Here is an 18747-nt window from a genome sequence, read left to right on the forward strand (position 1 = left end):
AGCAGTCAAAGGTAGAGACAGAAAACTCAGAAGTTCAACATGATCCTTAGCTATACAAGTTCAAGACCACCTTCGGACACATGACATCCTGCCTAAAGGGCAGAAGGAGATTCTTTTTTTTTTTTTTTCTATTGTCCTGCCTCTCCTCTTCCACGTTACATGAGGGAGTCACTACTTCCTCTGAACAGAGTTCATTCAGAATCCCACCTCAGACAGCTCTGGGGCATTAGTGAGACAGGGCAACAGAGATGGTATTTCTGGTACAGAGCTGGCATTGGGCCTGCCTCCAGTCTCTACGGAGGATCCCCATGCAGAAGTCCTGTACCTGCATTGTCCTGGGACTTCCCCTCTCTCCCCACCATGTGTGACAGAATGACAGTCAGAACATTGACCTAAGAGTCACTCAGCGGGTGTCTGTTCCTCCTCGGTGACCCTGAAAGCAGGGCCTTATTATTATAGACAGTTGACAAGTAAAGAGACCAGAGCTGAGGAGAGAGCAGCGGCCCGAGGTCATCCCGGCAGGAGTTCAGATTAGCCCCAGGTCTGTCTGACTGGAAAACATCTAGAGTTACAGACAAGGACCCTGGACTGAGCTAAAAGTGGATTAAAAGAGGCTGAGGCCTTTCCTGGCTGCTGGCCTCCTTCCAGCCCTCCCAGCACGACAAGGGTGACAGAAAACATGCAGCAGTTCAAGGTATATTTGACCCTGTGACATTTTCCTCCAGAGCCCTTGGTGGGCCCTGCTTTTCGAGGAACTCTGTAGAAAATGCATTACGGTCATTAGTGTTATAGATTACAGGCTTCTAGTAAAACACACAAGATACATCACACAGAGACCTCGTGTGGCAATGCAAGAACCCCAGAGGAGTGTGTGCTATGTCATGTGGGCTGAAGGGAATCAGGGAAGCATGGAGGTTTCATTGCTCCTGGGGGACACTCATGCTGGGGGCATCCCTCTCAAGCCTGGCTGACTCTGGGAGTTCAACCATGCAGAGAGCCAGGCTCTTGGGGCAGCCCACGCTTCTGTCTGAGTGACAGGTCCAGAGATACTGACTGAAAAAAAATCCAGATAGCTGGACGTCTCCCCACTAGCATGCAGAACTGGGGACTTCTGGAGAAAGTGGCCCCAAACTCCACACTGAAAACTTCTCCCAGGTGATTTTTCTACATGCTAGGATAGGAACCTGTTGCTGTCTGCCGGGCAGTCCGTGTCCTACCCAAAGTCTCACTCTAACTCTGAGCAGATAAAGTGCCCCGCTCTGGTGAATGGAGGGTTCCCAGGGTGTTGTATGCTGTCTGCTGACAATCTGCTTCTCCACAGGCCATGGCTATGGGCATGATGACAGAATATTACCACTTCATCTTCACCACTCTGGTAACGTACCTCTGGTCCTGCAAAGGAAGGGTGGAGTTGTGGATTGTCCTGAGGCCATTTGTATTTTGATGTTAATTCCACTTCCCCAAAAAGTGCTGCCTAGTCACATACTCAGGTGACTTTATCAGAACCTTCCCATTTTAATTAGTAAAATAAAGGTGAGAGCCAGTGATTGGGCTGGGGAAGGGAAGGTGGAGAGAGAGGGAGGGAGGAGAAGAGATAGGAAAGGGGAGAGAAAGAGTATCAAGATGGAGCTCAGGAAGGATGAGCTAGATCTAGGTGGACTTAATTGGCGTTAGGTAGCTATGAACATTTTAAGGATTTTATAGGTCTTTTATCTCATATGGAAGGGCCGTCTGTATCTTTGTCTGTTGGATGTAATCTTATTGTATAGAGGGTTTATGGGTTAAGAATTGAATATATAAATCTGTATGAAAATCTTTTGGGCATTAGAGTCATGTTTATGTTGGGTGGTGGGATAAAGAAACACACCGGGGAAGTAATTCCACCTGGAACGGAGGCAGGAGGGCAGGCAGAGTGAACTGCCAGAGAAGAGAACTGTGCAGAGAGTATGAATTGCAGACCAAGTGACAGAGTCCGTGCGCCCAGCTGCATGCTAAAAGTGGCACCTGCGGAGTGAGACTGTGTGACTGATAAAAAGATAGGCCAGATTTATATCTTAATATTTACTACAACAGGGTGGGACCTCCTTGAATGAAGGTCACTTGAGCTGGCCCTAGGCCAGCCAGCTGGGGCAGGTGCTAGAGCTGAAGAGAACCAAACCTTTTTGAGGCTCTAGGTGGTCTCTGGAGCCAGAGTGGACGAGTGTGGGGGCCCTGGGTATATCACCAACCTCCCATGCCTCAGTTTCTTCCTCTGCAAAAATGGGCTTCTACATCCTTGAGAGGCTTGGTGAACTGATTAGGCTCTGGGCTGAGGTCAGAGTTGGTATAGAGCTGGAGAGAGTGGTCATTGCCACTAGTCAGCTTGCCCTCCCACCCACGTCTGCCAAAGGCCCCTTAGCACACCCAGAATGGCCACCTTGGATCCTGCACTACCCATGATGAAGTCAGCCACTTGAAGTCACCAGGACCAACCCACCTACTGGCTCCAGATGGGTTCCGTCCAAACTCTGAGAACGTTTAAAGCCATTTAAACCCATTAGAATAATTAGCTGTGGTCTGAGATCAGCAGAATCCTGGCATCCTGCAACAAAGAGGGCACCAGCGCTGAGCTGCCTAGCCTTGGAGCTAGCCGCACCCTCCCTCCCTGCCATCCCCCACTCAGGGACCTGTAACCCCCACCTCTGTAGCCCTATCATCTTCTAGATGATTTGTTCTGTATAGAGCACCCAATCACCATTCTTCATCCAACATCGGGACCTGGTTGGTGATTCTGTCTTCCTCTTCATAGCTGGCGTTGACACAGCTGGCTTGTGACCTCAGACAACAGCACAAAAAGATACTGGGAGTTGAGAGGCTGGTAGAAAGATGGGATGTTTTGAGGTAGGGTTTCTAGAAAAGCGGGTGCCTAAGCTGTGCCTGGAAGGATCAAAGTACCTTGGGGAGGCAGGGACTGGCGGGGGTGGGGGGAGTGCTGAGACCAGTCACTTCCTGCCATTCTGTGTCCTAGAAAGTCACCAGGCCATTAGGACAAGGTGCTCAATTCCTGTCAGGGCTCCAGACTGAGACTAGAGATGGAAGCACACTCACGCCCCACCCCCTAACCCCGTGTCTTCCACAGCGATGCCACTGTCCATGGATGTCAAGATCAAAGGTCTCAGAAAAGGCATTCTAGCACCCCAGACCTCTCCTCTAGCCCCATGCAGCACCCCACTCCTCCTAGATCTTGCTTCTCCAATGCAGCTGTTCATTTACCTGACAGCCATCAACAAATGCTGAGCTCCTCGGCTCTGAGCTGAGAGAATGAACAGGGATGGGCGCGACCCAACACAAAGGTCGCATGCAAGCTCTGAAACTTGCTTCTGTGCGCAAGGCTGTCTGCAGTGCCCACGGAATGCCCAGCCCCCAGCAGGTGCTCTGAGATGCTGAGTGGGAGATGAGAGGATGGATGGATGGCCGCCATACGAATTAGGTTGTAATCAACTCGTTCTCATCATCACTTGCAGCAGGTGGTTAAGATCCCAGACTCTGGTGTATCCGATTAGGATTAAGATACTTCATCTGGATGGGGAGATGGCTCTGAGTTTTAAGAGCTTGCTGCTCAATCGTGAGAACTGAGTTCGAATCCACAGAACCCACATTTTAAAAAAAGCTGGTTGTGGCTGCGTGTGCACTTTCAACCTTAGCGGCTGGGGACCGAAGATTGCTCTAGCTTCCTGGTTCCATGCTCAGTGAGAGACTCTGTCTCAAGGGAATAAGATGGAGATCAATAGATTAGAACACCTGACATGTTCCTCTGGTTTCTGCACAGACGTGTGTATGCACCACGTACACCACTCCCACCACACCACCAAAGAAAAGATGTTTCAGTTCCTTAGACGAGGCACCTCCTTTCTCTTTGCCTCAAGCCTGTATCTGTAAAACAGTGATGTCGCCTGATAAAGGTGAGAGTGGGAGATGCTTGGAACAGCACTTGGCATTTACAGCCATGTAAGGGTCAAATGAACCCAGGAAGTGCCTCCTGCTTTTATTCCTGCATGTCCTCCATCCCTCAAAACAAATCTCAAGAGAACTGTGGCTCTCCTGTTTCCCCAGAGAAATGGAAACTGAGGCTCAGAGAACTGACTCAGCAACAGGCAGATAGCAGGAACTTTCCCCAGCACAAGCTTTCCAGCTGCCAAGCCCTCCGCTGTCATCTGTCACTGCAGAGTCCCTAGCCTCCTCTGGCAGGTAGACTGGCTCTTCATGATGTCTGGCCATTATGGTCCAGCTTGGTGATTGACACTAATAGGGTAAACAGGACCTGCACAAATCCCAGCAGTGCCCCAGACTTAAGGCCTTGCCTGCATCCTCTGATTTCCCATTCCAGGCCACCAGGGGAGAGTGTGCTATCTGCTCCGCGGTAAATGATGAGAAGATGGCATCTGGGACGAAACATGGCTTGCCCAGAATCTCACAACAGATCAGTGATAGAGGCTTAGGCTCTTACTCTGGGTCTTGCCCTGTGGCTGCTCCAGGGCACTGTTCTTCCTCCCGCCCCTAACTGGCCTAGGGGACCAGGCCCTTCCAGGGTCATGTGGCCCCCACAGTTCAAGCAGACAGCCTTATGGGAAATGTGTGTCAGGGCAGCCACCATGTCCCCCTGGGTTCTCTTCCTCAACAACAGCCTTTTGCCAGCTTCAGGATCGTCCTTCCAGTCCTGTTGGCTCAGGGTTCTACCTCGTGACTCTTCCTTTTCATGCCCATTGGGCAGTGGTGGCTACATTGGGAAGGGCAATGGTATTTGGCATTTGTCTTAGGAAATGCACATCATCAACCTTTGCCCTCAGAAAATTTTCTCCAAAGTGGCTCCTCCCACGCAGAAGACATTTTAATTACCCTAGCTGCCGCGCCTGACGTGTCAGGCAGCTTTGAGCCATTCTCAGATAACCCTGTGCTAATCAGCCCCAACTGAGCCCCTGGTGCATGTCACGTGTAGGTAAGAGCCTGGAGGTGAAAAGAGAGAGAGAATTATAATAAATTAATAGATAAGCAATCACAATTAATGCCACTTCCCGGCAATAACAGTTACATCATGGGAGAGATATTTTCATCTGTCGTTCCTTGAGGCCATGTTTCCCGAACATCGGCTTCTTCCCATTCAGACCCATAGGGTGCTAATGAATTAGCCTATTATGTTATGCTGAATGTTTCTAAAAGGTCCCCAGTCGACAGTGAATTCAGTGTGTCAACATTTGGCATCGGAAATGCAACTTTTTGCCAAGCTGCAGAGTTGCCCACAGTTCACCGTGTTGAGCACTTAGGGTCTTGGCCCCCGGGGCAGTTTGAACAGAAAAACACAAAAACACGAGCTAGACAAAGAGGCTTCTTCTCTAGCTCCTCCACGTCACAGCCCTCATACCACAGGATGGGGGTACTCGGTGTCACCGGCCAGACAGCGGACAGACATGGAGGGTGTGGCTCCACACCCTGCCAGTCATGAGAACGTAAATCCAGACTGTCGCCAACTGCCTCAGCTCATGTTTTGGATACTTGTTCCGTAGCTGGTGGCAGTATTTTTGATGGCTCTAGGACCTTAGGTAGGGCCAGCTGCTCTAACTAGGTCCTTCAGGATCACACACAGCTCCTAGGTTCCTGCCACTCGGTCTGCTCCCTGCTCCACCGTGGTATGAATGCTTGATTCAACACATTCCCACCTCTGCCGTGTCGACTGCATTTCCTCTGTTCACCTGACCATCCAGGTGTGGGTAACCAGAAGCTGGAATAAACCTTTATTTGCTTGAGCTGGTCTGACAAGGATTTGTCTCAGCCATGACAAAAAAAAAAAAAAAAAAAAAAAAAACAGAGCAACCCTCCTCTCTTCCACTTCCCCCCACACCCCGCTGTAGCTAGGGACCACGGAGAGTACCTTCCATAGCTGGCGAGCCTCCCCACCATTCAAATGCTGAGACCCTTTAGTGCGGGTCCTCAGGTTGTGATGACCCACGACCATAGACTCCTGTCGTTGCTACTTCAGAACTGTCATCTTGCCGCTGTTCTGCGTTGTCACGTAAATATCTGATATACATGATATCTGATATGACATCCCCAAGGAGGTCTTGACTCAGAGGTTGAGAACCACTGCTCCCCACCAAAGCAGAGATGACGTCCTTCACCCAGAGTCAGGTTGGCCTCCGGGCCCAGAGATCAGTAAACTGAGTCAGACGCCCTGAAAAGGCTACTACTATCTTAGCCTCTGTCAAGTCTTGGCAGAGCCTCATGCTAAGACATGAACGTCAGACATGGTCCCAGCAGTTCAGCGGAGCCCCAAACTTGCATACACTACTGCAAAGCAAAAAATCTGCCTCGCTGTCCAGGCTTTTCTGGAAGGAGCTCTTAGGCCTAGGTCTAGAAGCAGACTTCTGCCGGTGGCTCACCCTCCCTCCACCATTCACCAGCTTACTCTCTATTTACATCCTCACAGAGAGCCTCCTCCAAGGAGGAGGTAAACATTGAAACGCTCAGGAAGTTACTAGACTGGCTGATGCTTCTTTCTACAAGGGGGAGGGGGGGTCGAGAATGCTTAGGAGTTCATAAGGATGTCAGACCCCAGACCTTAACAGTCGCTGCTTGTTAGAATGAAAGCCTGGCATCTCAGTATCAGAGCTAGATCGATGCTAGACATGCGAGTAAAGAACCGAGGAACCCTTCCAGGAAGAATTGCTGCTTGTCTGAGTCCAAGAGAGCAGCTGCAGACACTTTGAGCTACCCCTGTCCAGTGGCTGGGATATGTACAAAAGTATCCAGTGTAGGACTCGAAGCTCTGGAAGGTAGAGCAGGGCAGAGGCCATTCAGCCTTGGTGGGGAGAAAACTGGGGACGGGCACGGGAAAGCAAGAAGCAGAGGTAGAGCTTCAGAGTAGGTGATGTGATGGAATGCTATAGAGTTTCACAAGCAACAAGAGTTTCTCTAGCTCACAGTTCTGTGGGGAATGTGGCACTAACTAACGTCCAGTGAGGACCTTAGTCTTCATTGTAGCGTAATGGGTACGACAGTGGGCAGACCTAGAAGTTGGACAAACTCCTTAGGAAGCCTTCCTCTCCTGCCTAATCCACCGGTGGCCTCTTGAAGTTGCTGAGGGCCGAGGCCTTGTGGCTCAGGTACCTCTTCTGCAAGCCCCACCCCCGCCCAGTGCTCTTTCTCCACTTACAAAGTGTGTAAGAAGTTGCTCTGAAAGTTAAAATGGCGTGATGGCCCCCAGATTCACTCTCCACTGAGGTCGGTACCATTTAGACACCCTCTGATCATCCTGGTGCTGACTCCCTTCCCTACATCCTCTACTCCTACCCAGCTTCCTTCCCATCATAAACACTGGTTTAGAAGGAAGGCCATATTGTGAGTTGTCCCTTGGTATTCACAGTATTCACAGCAGAGGGTTGGCTCCAAGACCCCCTTGGATGTAACTTCTATAGATGCTTATCACATTTAGGGTTTCTATTGCTGTGATGGGACTCCATGACCAAAAGCAACTTCGGGAGGAATGGATTGTTTGTTTCCCACATGGCAAGTCCATCATGGATGAAGTCAAGGATACAACCCAAGAAGGGCAGGAACCTGGAGGCAGAAGCCAATGCAGAGGCCATGGAGGGGTGCTGCTTCCTGGCCTTTTTTTCTCTCATGGCTTATTCACCCTGGTTTCTTATAGAACCGAGGACCATCTGTCCAGGGATGGCACCACCCGCTGTGGGCTCAGCCCTCTCCCTCAATCATTGATCATGAGAGTACCTCCTGTGGACTTTCATTTTCTCAATTGTGGCTCCTTCTTCTCAGATAATTCTAGCTTGTGTCAAGGTGACATAAATCTAGACAGAACGGTGCTTAAGTCTTTTGTATAAAACTGCATCGTATTTACTAATCTATGCTCTTATCCTCTTTAAGTCAGCTCTAGATATCTCAAAGTATACAATACAATGTAAATGCTATGTAGTTCACTGCATTGTTGAGAAAGAAAGCCTGAATATTCAATATACATGAGCAATTATACAGACACACACACACACACACACACACACACACACACACACACACGCATAGAACCATGAAGTGGGGGGTGCTCTCCATGGTTAGTTGAATTCTCAGGTGCCCATGGACTTGGAAGGCTGGCCCTATTTGTTTGGGCAGATTAGGATGAGACCATCTTGCCTGAATTCCAAGTCCTCTTCTCTGCAGAGGAGAGATGAATATATGCAGTGCCTTCCAAAAAGGGTCCTCCAGGGGATGTGGGAGGAGCAGGAGTTTAGCACCAAAAACGAGCATCTCAGAGACTACAGGACACCCAAACATTGTGTGAGGTCTGCTCTGTGGGCTCCAGCCTGGATCCCTTTTGATGATCAGAAGCTGGCACTGGGGTAGGGGTGAACTGGAGTGGTTTTCAGACCAAGGTGGAAGGCAGCTCAGTGATGGGAAATGGGAAAGAACAGAGAAGAGACTCGATTTCCCCAGTCCTGGCTTGCAGCCAGTCTACATTATCCGAGTATTTATTTTTGACAATCAAAATATGGGCTTGAAGTAAGTGTAGATTAGATGTTTCTAAGTCAGGAGGCAACAGCAGAGCATGTGAGGAATGACATGAGTATTGAAGTTTTAAGGGACATAGACTGGTGCAGCTGGGTTACACACAAAATAGGTTAATCTCCTGCAAAGCAATAAAACCACAGCCTTAGGGATGACCTTTTTGTACCAGACACAAATCTCATGTTAACCAGAAGTTTGGGCTTTAACTAACATTAACAGCAGATCCTAACCCAGCAGAGTTAGGAAGCCCCAGTGACTTGCAAGCAACTATTTCGTATTTGAACGCCCATGATGTTTCTCTTGTGTCTCTTTAAGTTTTGGAGCCGTTTTAAACCTGTGGTGCTGTTTGGCTCCTGTGAAGGCTAACTACCTCTCCACAATCTCCCTTCTCTGCTAAGGGGCAGCCAGTAATCCTAGCCCCCTGCCTCTTGGCTTTTTGCCTCACCAGCCTTGGCCTGAGCTGGGGCTGCAAGAGGGGCCAGAGCTACCTGGGCTCTGCACTCCTGGGCTGTCAGCCTTCCGTCTACCATGGAGAGTCCTCTGGAGAGCTGTTTCTAGGAGGCAGGGTGAAAAGGCCCTGAGCCATGCCATGAGAAAGAGCAGGGAAGAAGGCAGTAGACTGGCCCCCATTCACCCATCTATGACAGAAAAAAATTACTCTGGCCTTTCTGCCTCCTTCAGTGTCACTTAGAGATGCCCAGGCCCAGCACCCTTCATCCTCCCATTGTGAGATAGTTCCTCTGGGTTCTGTAAAGGGGAGTAATCGCCATTCTGTAGACAAAGAAACAGGCTTATCCGGAAATCCAAATGGACTCTGTGTCCAGTCCTCCTGTGGGTACTGCAGCCGCCCAGGAGTATCCAGGGGGGAGCTGGATGCCCCTTAACCACATCAAACTCTCTTGTCTCTCTTCAGGATCTCTACGCATTAGACCTGGAACCCTACCGCTACTCCGGAGTGAACCTGACTGGGTTCCGCATACTCAATGTGGACAACCCACATGTCTCAGCCATTGTGGAGAAGTGGTCCATGGAGCGGCTACAGGCAGCTCCCCGGGCAGAATCAGGCCTGCTGGATGGTGTGATGATGGTACAGTAGGCAGATGGACCCCAGGGGCTCCCTTTCTCCCTCCTTCCTTCATTCCATCTCCCCATAGAACAATTCAAGGCTTTAGTAACTAGGACCTCCATGCATCAGCCAGAGCCCAAGGGACAACAGTCCCCACTGCAGAGGGCTCCCTCTAATAGACTCACAGGCTGATCTAAAATGTCTTCCAGAAAAAGGAGCTAAAGACAAGGGCTTTAGATTGTGAAGGGCAGATGCGAGGTTGGGAAGGCAAGAAAGGAATGAGGAGTGGATGGGATTAGGTGGTGGGTTGGGCAGAGGGTCTGGAGAGAGTCGTAGCTGCAGAGAAGAGGGTAGTAGTGGGGTATTCATAGACTAATAGGGCCACTGAGGCTGGCCTGTCTTCAGGTGAAAGGATACAGCTCTCCCTGGGCCTGCGGGTCTGCTCCCTCCCCAGGGCATCCTGAGTCTGTAGTGGGAGAGTAGCTCAGAGCAGTAGCAGCAGCCCTCAGACAGGCCTGTGCCCTCTGCAGACGGACGCAGCCCTGCTCTATGATGCGGTCCACATTGTGTCTGTGTGCTACCAGCGGGCGCCGCAGATGACCGTGAACTCCCTGCAGTGCCATCGGCACAAGGCCTGGCGCTTTGGTGGCCGCTTCATGAACTTCATCAAGGAGGTGAGTCTTACACCCCTCAAAGGATGCTCCCAGCAGCCTCCAGATGCTCAGAAGTGGGCAGAGGGCTGGAGTGCTCAGGTTTAGGGCTCAGACAGAAGTGGTTTCTGCTGCCCTCAGTCTGGGGCAGGTCACCTCACATCTCTGTGGCTCAGTCTCCCCTGTCTCCATGGGGACTGAGAAACCCTCTCTCCCTGTCACTGTCCTCGCTGCTGTCACTCTGGATACAGGGTTCCTGTCTACAGACAAACACACTCAAGACCTCACGTGCCAGCTCATTGCTGCTGGCTAAGTGGCTTGGAGAGAGATGACCAACTCTGTTCCTCAGTTCAGAACTGTTGGGAAGACAGAGTAAAGCTCGGGGCCTGAGCAGCTTCTAGTCTCAGTAACTAGCAAGAAGAGAAGGCTAGAAAGGATGAGGTCTGGGTAGGGCTATCCTGGGCTACAGTGAGTAGATAATCATGACCAACACCAAGGGGCTCAGGTAAAGCTCTCCATGAAGATCCAGATATTCTCTCTCTCTCTCTCTCTCTGTGTGTGTGTGTGTGTGTGTGTGTCTCCCCTCCCCCAGCACAGCCCTGATTTTTTAGTCACCATCATTTGTAGTCACTCTAACTTCCTTTTGGGTACTGGATCCTAGCCAGAGGGCCTGCAGCTGCATCAGGAGCCCCACCTCTTCACCCCTTTCCCCTAGGAATGCATGAGGCTCGACCATGAGTGCCCAAGGAAAGTAGGTTACCCACTGCCCAGCCTAGTAGAGAAGTCCCATTCCCCCTCCTGGGGCTCTCCTACCCAAGCTGGGGCGGACACTCCTGTTCTCCTTAGCGCCTTGGGGCCAGGCAAGAGTAGCCACTAGACGCTTGTGTTCTTTCTATAACTGGACACTTTCAGAACCCAGGTACCCTGCAGAGTCCGGTCTTTCCTTTGTCCGTTTCCAAGTTGCCCATCTCTCTGACTGCGTGACAGTAAATCATTTTAAAGACTTGGCATTTCCAAGAGGAGCTGGAAAATACCAGGCCGGAGTTCAGAGCGTGTGAAGCATCTTTCATTTAGCGAGTCCTGAGCTGCTGCTGGAAGGGGGCGGGTGGGCTGGGAAATGTCACGGGGAGGAGCTGCCCGTGGCTCCCTGCCCTGCCCTTGCCCACCCGCCCACAGACAGGCCGCACCTGCTGGCATTTAATTCCTCCGGAGCTGACAGGGAGGAAGGCCTCCTCAGCAGGAACAAGGCAGCTGAAGACACCTGCTGAGATTTCCCTAGGGGCCAGTGGATAGCCCTAGGGTGTGGGCTGCTGCAGGGATGAAAACTGGAGGGATGGGGAAGCCAGCCTGAGGGAAGCTGGGCCTCCCTGTGAAGTCATAAGCAGAGCTGTTCACCTTCTCTGATGTGGCTTTTAATCTCTGCCCCATTGGCACCCAGCTTCCCCAGCTCCGTGTGTGTGTGTGTGTGTGTGTGTGTGTGTGTGTGTGTGTGTGTGTGTGTGTGTGTGTTGCAGATGTGCACGTTTATGTGGAGAACAGACATGTATATCAGGTATCTTCCACTATAACATCTGCCTTGGCTTCTTTGAGCCTGGGTTTCTCACTGAACCTGAATGATATAAACAGCTGCTCGTGTCTTATGGAATCACCTGTCTAGGGAAATGACTCCAGCAGTAAAGTGCCTGGTAGACAAGCATCAGAGTCAAAGTTCGAGTCCCCAGTGCCCTATATAAAGCTGAGCACAGTGTAGATCTGTAACACCAGTGCTGGGAAGGCTGACAGATGGGTCTATAGAATTCCCTGACCTGCCAGCACTCGTGGAATCAGTGAGCTCCAGGTGAAAGCCCTGGGGAGATGGCTCTGCAGGCAAGAGCTCTTGCTGTGCAATCCTAAGGACCCAAGTTCAAATCCCCAGCACACACATAAAAAGCCAGGCATGGCTGCACATGCCTGTAGCCCAGTCATTGAGGAACAGAGACAGGTGGGTCCCAGGAGCGTGTTGATCAGCCACCCTAGACGAAAGGGCAAGCTTCATGTTCAGAGAGAGCCTGTCTCAAGAGAATAAAGTGGAGAATGATAGAGGATGACACCTATACCCTCCGGACAGCCATGGCCACCTACACATGTATGCCCAATATACATGAATATAGTAATAATAATAATAATCTGTATTACGTTAAATAAGGTGGAAAATGACTAAGAAAGACGTTCACCTCCACCTGCATTGAGCTCTCACCTCCACACACATCTGAATACACATGCACACAGTTCTACAGGCACACATGTACAAACACACAGAAAAAGGCACGCCCCCCCACACACATGTGCGCAAAGAATGGCTACTCAGGACCCCCTGGGAAAGAGACAGTCTAGAATCATATCCAACACTGGGCAAACCTGAAGGTAGCAATTCCTGCCGTGAACAGGTAGGAACGGCTAATCAACTATTCCCAGGCACAGGCCTTGCTCAGACAGCCTCACCCTAGTCTGGAAGACAGTCTGCACTAAAATATGCCTGCCTCTTTTGTTAATAACAAGGAAGTAACAGAAGCTGTGTTTATCCCGGGCCTGAATTAGACCAGGCCTTCGCTCTGGGATTTCTGCCTTCTCTCACCCTCACAGCATTTTGGAAAGATGGATACCATGATTAGTCCCATTTTCTAGCCAAGGAAACTGAGTCAGAGAGTATTCAAGGTGACGCAGTTAGTGGAGTTGACCCCAGCCCTTGGACCCCAGAGTTCTCAGCTGTGACATGGAGCTGAGATGGCAGGTTGAGGGACTTTGTCTCTGGGGTTGTTTCAAGGATGAGGCTTTGTAACCGGAGCCTTTGGTGAGTCTCAAGTGCTCCAGCTCTGTTCACCTGCCTCCCTGGCCCTCCCCAGGGAGGTGACACGGGCTCCCCCTTCCCAGGGCTTCGGGGCGGGGGCTCATTTGAGCGCATCCGAGATCGATGTTGTACACGAGAAGGTGCAGATGTAGAGCTGGCTAAAGAGCGTAATAGAATTTATGGAAATCGCTGGCTCGCACCACAGCCCGAGCAATGATGGAGGTGATTATTAATTAATCATGGTCTTGGGGGAACAGTATCAGTGCAAGGAGTAATTAAAATGAAGCATTGTACAGTTGTACCGAATGATGATTTATGAGCCCAAGGAGTTGCCGCTCTGCCCTCTCCCCTCCGCAGGCTCAATGGGAAGGATTAACTGGACGGATTGTTTTCAACAAAACCAGTGGCTTGCGGACTGATTTTGATCTAGACATCATCAGCCTGAAGGAAGATGGCCTCGAGAAGGTGCGTGGGTTCTGGTGGAGGCTCAGCAGAGGGCAGGGATGTTGGAGGTGCCTTCTACAAGCCTACGGACTGAGGGGCCAGGTGCATTGAAGGCACGCCCTTGAAATTCAATGACCCAGTATGGCTTCGGCAGAATTGTGGGTCAGAGGAGACTGGAGGGTCCTGTTACACTTGAGGGTGTCGATCTCAGTGGCTTAGCTGCAGCAGACACCTATGACTTCACTCTGTGAGTTAGGCCTGTCCGGGAAACACAACCGAAGACTTGTGGCACAAACTGTCTCAAAGACCCTGAAGGGGTCAGAGAAAAGGCCATGTATGTTCTTAGGTTAGACTCCACAGATTGCCTAGTTGGGGTAGTAAGTTTATGGTCTCTGGGGGGCATTTAAGCAAATATGGCGAGATTGCTTGTCTGGGAGATTGAGAGAATCCTTGCCACAAAGAGATGTTGAAGTCCTTGGGGTCTGGACTCCCCAGATTCCAGTTTCTCAGACCACTGATTCCAATATTTGGTTAAAAAAAGCAAACCCATTTGGACTTGGAGCCACTCCTCTTACTAACATAGCGATGCTGTAATGGGGCCTGTGACAGCCCCGGGAACTCTCAGCATGTGGTCAGGCTGCTGAGCCAAGCAGGGGATCTAACCTGGGGCCCCAGTTCACAGCATCTGGAGGAGCTAGCAGTTCATCCAGACTCACTGCAGCTGAGTTCCCCTCCAACCCTGAGGTGTGCCATTTATATGATCCGGAGAGCAATGGCCTTAGGGCAGACTCCCATCCTCCCTTCCAGCATGCATGGTTCAGGCTCTACAGAGGGCCACTGTTACATCCTTCACTGCCTTCCCTCATATTCTCACCCATCCCAAGCCCTCATTCATCTTCAGTGTACGTGCGGATGGAGCTTCACCAAGTCTAGCTGTACTCTGCCCATGGCTTCCCAGTTCCAAGCCAGCACATGCTGCAACCCTTATAAGCGCCTTTTAGACTTGGAGAAACTTTTCAGCTGGCATCCCCACCCAACCCAGCCTCTTCAGCTTACTAAAATACTCCACGGTGGACTCATGGTCCTGCCCTCCTAAACGTCTGGGTGTCATCCCATCCTGGTTCCTGGACAGCGAATGTGACATCTGCAATCCTGCCCCAGGCATGGACCTGACTCGATTTAACCTCTGTAATACTTGAGGCCATGACTCTTCAATTCTCTCCTGAGTCCTCCCATCCACTATATAGGGGAGAGGTGACCAGGAACCCTCAGCTACCTCATACCATGTGTGCATTAATTCCCAAGGGCGGGACCCTTCCTAGGATCACTGAGCCCCACTCACTGTTCTAGCCCTAGGCATACTCCATGGGCTCCTCACCGGTGCTGGAGAGCAGCTTCTTTTTCGGCAGTACCATGGCTCACATGTTGGCAGGTAGCTGTCCTAGCTTTCCTCCCTCAGCCACTCATCTCTAAGGACAGCATCAAATTCTAGGGATAGTAGATAGATGGCACACATGGCACTGCTTTCCGCTCCTGTGCCCGTGGCAGGCATCAGTAATTGATCACTGGAGCACTCTTTTCATCCGAGCCCACCCTGCAGCATCCATCTCCCCACAGCCCTCCAGGCAGCTGGTACAAATTGACCGAGGCTAATACTCAAGGAAAACTCTATTATCCCTGGATGGAGGTTGGCTTGCCTGGTGCCCACTAGAGGCTCCCAGTCATAGCCACCTGGGCCTGTGAGCAGAGAACCTCTTCTTTCCCATTCTTTAACCTGCACTACGCCTAGAATCTACCAGGATACCCAGTCAGGGCTTAGAAGAGCTTGCCAGGCTGAGGCTCCTTGCCATTCGCCCACCTCTGCTTGCTGAGTGCCTCCTGCAAACTCACCCACTTGCCCTCTGCTCAGCATCTCCCGCACTGAACTTGGCCCACTTTAGAAAAGAGCCTCTTCACTCTCATCCTTCCTTGCGGCCCCAGCGGTCCAAGCAGGCAGAGAGCGTGCTGAGCCCTCAACACAGCCACAGCCTCCCGTTGCCTCCTTATGTTTGCTAAGCTGGGTCAGAGCTGATCCAGCTAGCTCCAGCCGGTGGCTTTGGGGGGATTAAGGCAGAATTACCCAAGCATAATTACGTATCTCCCTGCTATCTGTCGCGCACAGCTCTCTGAGTGGGTTGTTTGCACTTGGCCTCTCTGTTTAATTGATTAGGTTTTCTGAGTACCCCCAACTGGGCCAAGGACAGAGTGGGCGTGCTGATGCCTTCCTTGAGAGAGAGGAGCCAAGATGAGGCCCAGCTGGAAAGTTTGCTCAGCATGCACCTGCAAGAGGCCTGGGGCTTTAGAATGACTTATAAAAAATGTATTGCATTTATTTATTCATTGTGTGAGCGTGTATGGAGTCGAGCCACTGTGCACCTGTGGACACCAGAGGGCAACTTTCAGGAGCCGGCTCTGTCTTTCTACCACGTGGATCCCAGGGATCTAACCCCGGTCATCAGGCTTGGCAGCATGAGCCTCTTTACCTGCGGAGCCATCTTATCAACCCTGAGATGACTTTAAAACCCTACCTCTCCACCCTTTAGCCTCCAACTTGATAAGGATGCTGTGAGGAGTTTCCATGGTGACAGGGTTTCTGCCCACTTTCGGGGCGAAGCCGCAAACTGCCTTTAGCCATAGTGCATGCAGTTCACTAGTCTTACACGGATGTTGTCACCCAGAACAGCTTCCTGTTGAGGCCGGCCTGTTCACCCACAGCCCCTCCTTTACTAAGTGCACACATGTGGGGCTTGTCTCCCTCATCCCAATGAGAGCATCACCATCATTCTGGGGTGGTCCAAGCTTTGCAGGTGTCTGGGCTCGAAGGGGCCCATTGAGTAAGCAGTGGGGTGCCCAATGTCTTGTTCAGGACCTGGCCTTGGCTCTTCCTTCCCTGCCCGGCATCGGCTCTGCCTCTCCAGCTCCCAGAAATCCCTCTGCATTTTTCCTTCAGCTGAGACGTTGTCAACAAGAGGAAAAGGGAAAACTTCACTCCTCGGAAGAGGGAGAGCAGCAGGATTGTTGTCAGAATTGTATCCTAAAAACAGACAGTCACAGTGACAATGGCTGTGGCTGTAGCCATTGGAAGTAGATGGCCTTGTTGATGAGGAGAAAGGAAGGACTCAGTACCTGTTTTCTGTCTGTCTGTCCATCCAGGTTGGGGTGTGGAGTCCAGCTGACGGTCTCAATATCACTGAAGTTGCCAAAGGCCGAGGTCCTAATGTCACTGATTCTCTGACCAATAGGTCACTCATTGTCACCACTGTGCTGGTAAGAGCACCATGCAGCTTGCAGCCACTGCTGCCCCTTACTGACCTGTGCTGTACTCATTCTTCATGTGTGACTGATTGCCTTCTAGGTGAGGCCTGGACCCCAAGTCGTGGGAGCTTTCTGTGGTGCTTGAATGGGGGTGGCTTCACTGAAGTAGTTCAGCCAGGCTGCACTAGACCATCCTCCCGTCTAGTGTGACTCACCATGCACTCAGTGGCTGGGTGGGGGCACCAGGAACCAGGGAAGAAACAATGAGATAGCGCTATTCTTCTAGGAATCTCACGGACCCTGGAGTACTATATGTGTGGAGGGGAATTTTAGCCAGTGTGTCTCATCCTCTAGCCCCCCGGTCATGCTCACTGAGAAATCCCATTAAAGAGCATAGAAACTGAATAGGCATTATGGACAAGCTGCTGATAGATCTGGAAAAAGAGAACCAGGGTCGTATGATCCTGCCTTTGTCAGGGCAAGAACCCAAGAAGTCTTCCGAATAGCCATCCATCCAGTCTTTAGGAATCCACTTATTAAGGAGACTAAAGCCATAAGTCAAACAGACCTCAACCGGAGCAGGAGAAAAACTAACATAAAAGATAAAGAAGAAAAAGAAACGGAAAACACCCAGGGGTTTAAGGGAGGCTGGTGAGCCATGTAAGCAATGTGGACGTGGGTAAAAGAGGAGGGGCAACAAGAGGAGAGCTAAGCAGCGAGGCTAGGCAGGAACTAGTGAAGAGAAAATGAGGTAAGGAGGGAGATTAAAGGGGAAGATATTAGGGAAGACGAAAAATTAAATAATTTACAGCACTGGCTAGACAAGGTAAAAAAAAAAGTCAAAAAGCAAAAGGATAAAAGTGTGACAACGGCAAAATATAAAAGGGTAAAAATAAAATAGTAAAAAGGTGGTGAAAGATTAAACGCAGAGTTGCTTGATATGAAGGGTATAAATAAAACACTTCTTGCATGGAAAGATTAGAATGAGGTGAGAGAAACGCGACTTCGGAGATGAGGGGGAGAGATGGTTCCAGGCGCTGTGGAGACACACAGCTGCCAAGCAAGACTACAAATGCAGTGAGCTCAGACCTCCCCAGCAGGATGCAATACACAGCCACCGTGAAAGGCCGCTGGGTCACGGCTCCTGAAAATGGCAGCTGCCCCTGTTTCAAGAGTGTAAAGCTGGCCTTAATCCCAGCATTCAGGAAACAGAGGCAGGTGGATCTCGGCAAGTTCAAGGCCAGCCTGGTCTACATAGTGAGTTCCAGAATGGCCCCCTTCTTTCCTCCCAATGAAAGAACATGGATTGTTCTGCATGAAAGAGTCACGGGGGTGGGAGGAGTTGTTTCTGTTTGTTTTGTTTGCTTTCCTTTCCTTTGCTTTGTTAGAAGAGCCAGAATCAAGCAAGCTATCCATGTTCCTGGTCAGCCCATCTTCACTTTCTTTACCATAGTAGCGCTGGTCCCCAACCTGCTGGGCTCATTTCTTCCCCTAAACTGGCTGGCTCCCAAGAACCCCAGGAGGATGTGGGGGAGATCAGCCTCTCTTGGCTCATAGCCTAGATACAGCTCCATCTGCCCCGCTGCCCCTCAGCCTCAGCTCAGCTGGGTAAAAATGGCCAGTAGCTCTTTGGTATCTGTAGGAACAGCGGATGAGCAATGGCTAAGAGCGTAGACTTTGGGGTTGAATCCTGGCTTCTCTGTTGACATACTGTGTGGATCTGAAACGTGGCTTTCCTGTTCGGTGCCGGTGGCCTACCTAACAAGGAAGAAACAGGAGCCATCACACCTAGCTCCTAGATTGAGAGATGGTCAATGTTCACAAGCTCATTGTGGGGTGAGTGCAGGCATTGTAATGCATTGCTATTGATTATGTATTCAGGACCCAGTCAGGTTAACTATAACACACCAACCCTG

General features: G+C 50.8%; 1 protein-coding gene across 1 annotated transcript in view; it reads left to right on the forward strand.

The window, feature by feature from the left end:
* The window catches only part of GRIK3 (glutamate ionotropic receptor kainate type subunit 3), a gene marked incomplete at both ends in the record, with an annotated part of 203019 nt that overhangs the window by 144287 nt on the left and 39985 nt on the right, over positions 1 to 18747 (forward strand). The window contains 5 exons of the mRNA XM_080921590.1: positions 1322 to 1375; positions 9464 to 9637; positions 10147 to 10290; positions 13451 to 13558; positions 16730 to 16843. Of these exons, the coding sequence (XP_080777716.1) occupies positions 1322 to 1375; positions 9464 to 9637; positions 10147 to 10290; positions 13451 to 13558; positions 16730 to 16843 (594 nt within the window). The remainder of the gene's footprint in view (positions 1 to 1321; positions 1376 to 9463; positions 9638 to 10146; positions 10291 to 13450; positions 13559 to 16729; positions 16844 to 18747) is intronic.

The sequence above is a fragment of the Micromys minutus genome (assembly GCF_963924665.1).
Source record: "Micromys minutus genome assembly, chromosome: 9".
Taxonomy (NCBI): Eukaryota; Metazoa; Chordata; class Mammalia; order Rodentia; family Muridae; genus Micromys; species Micromys minutus.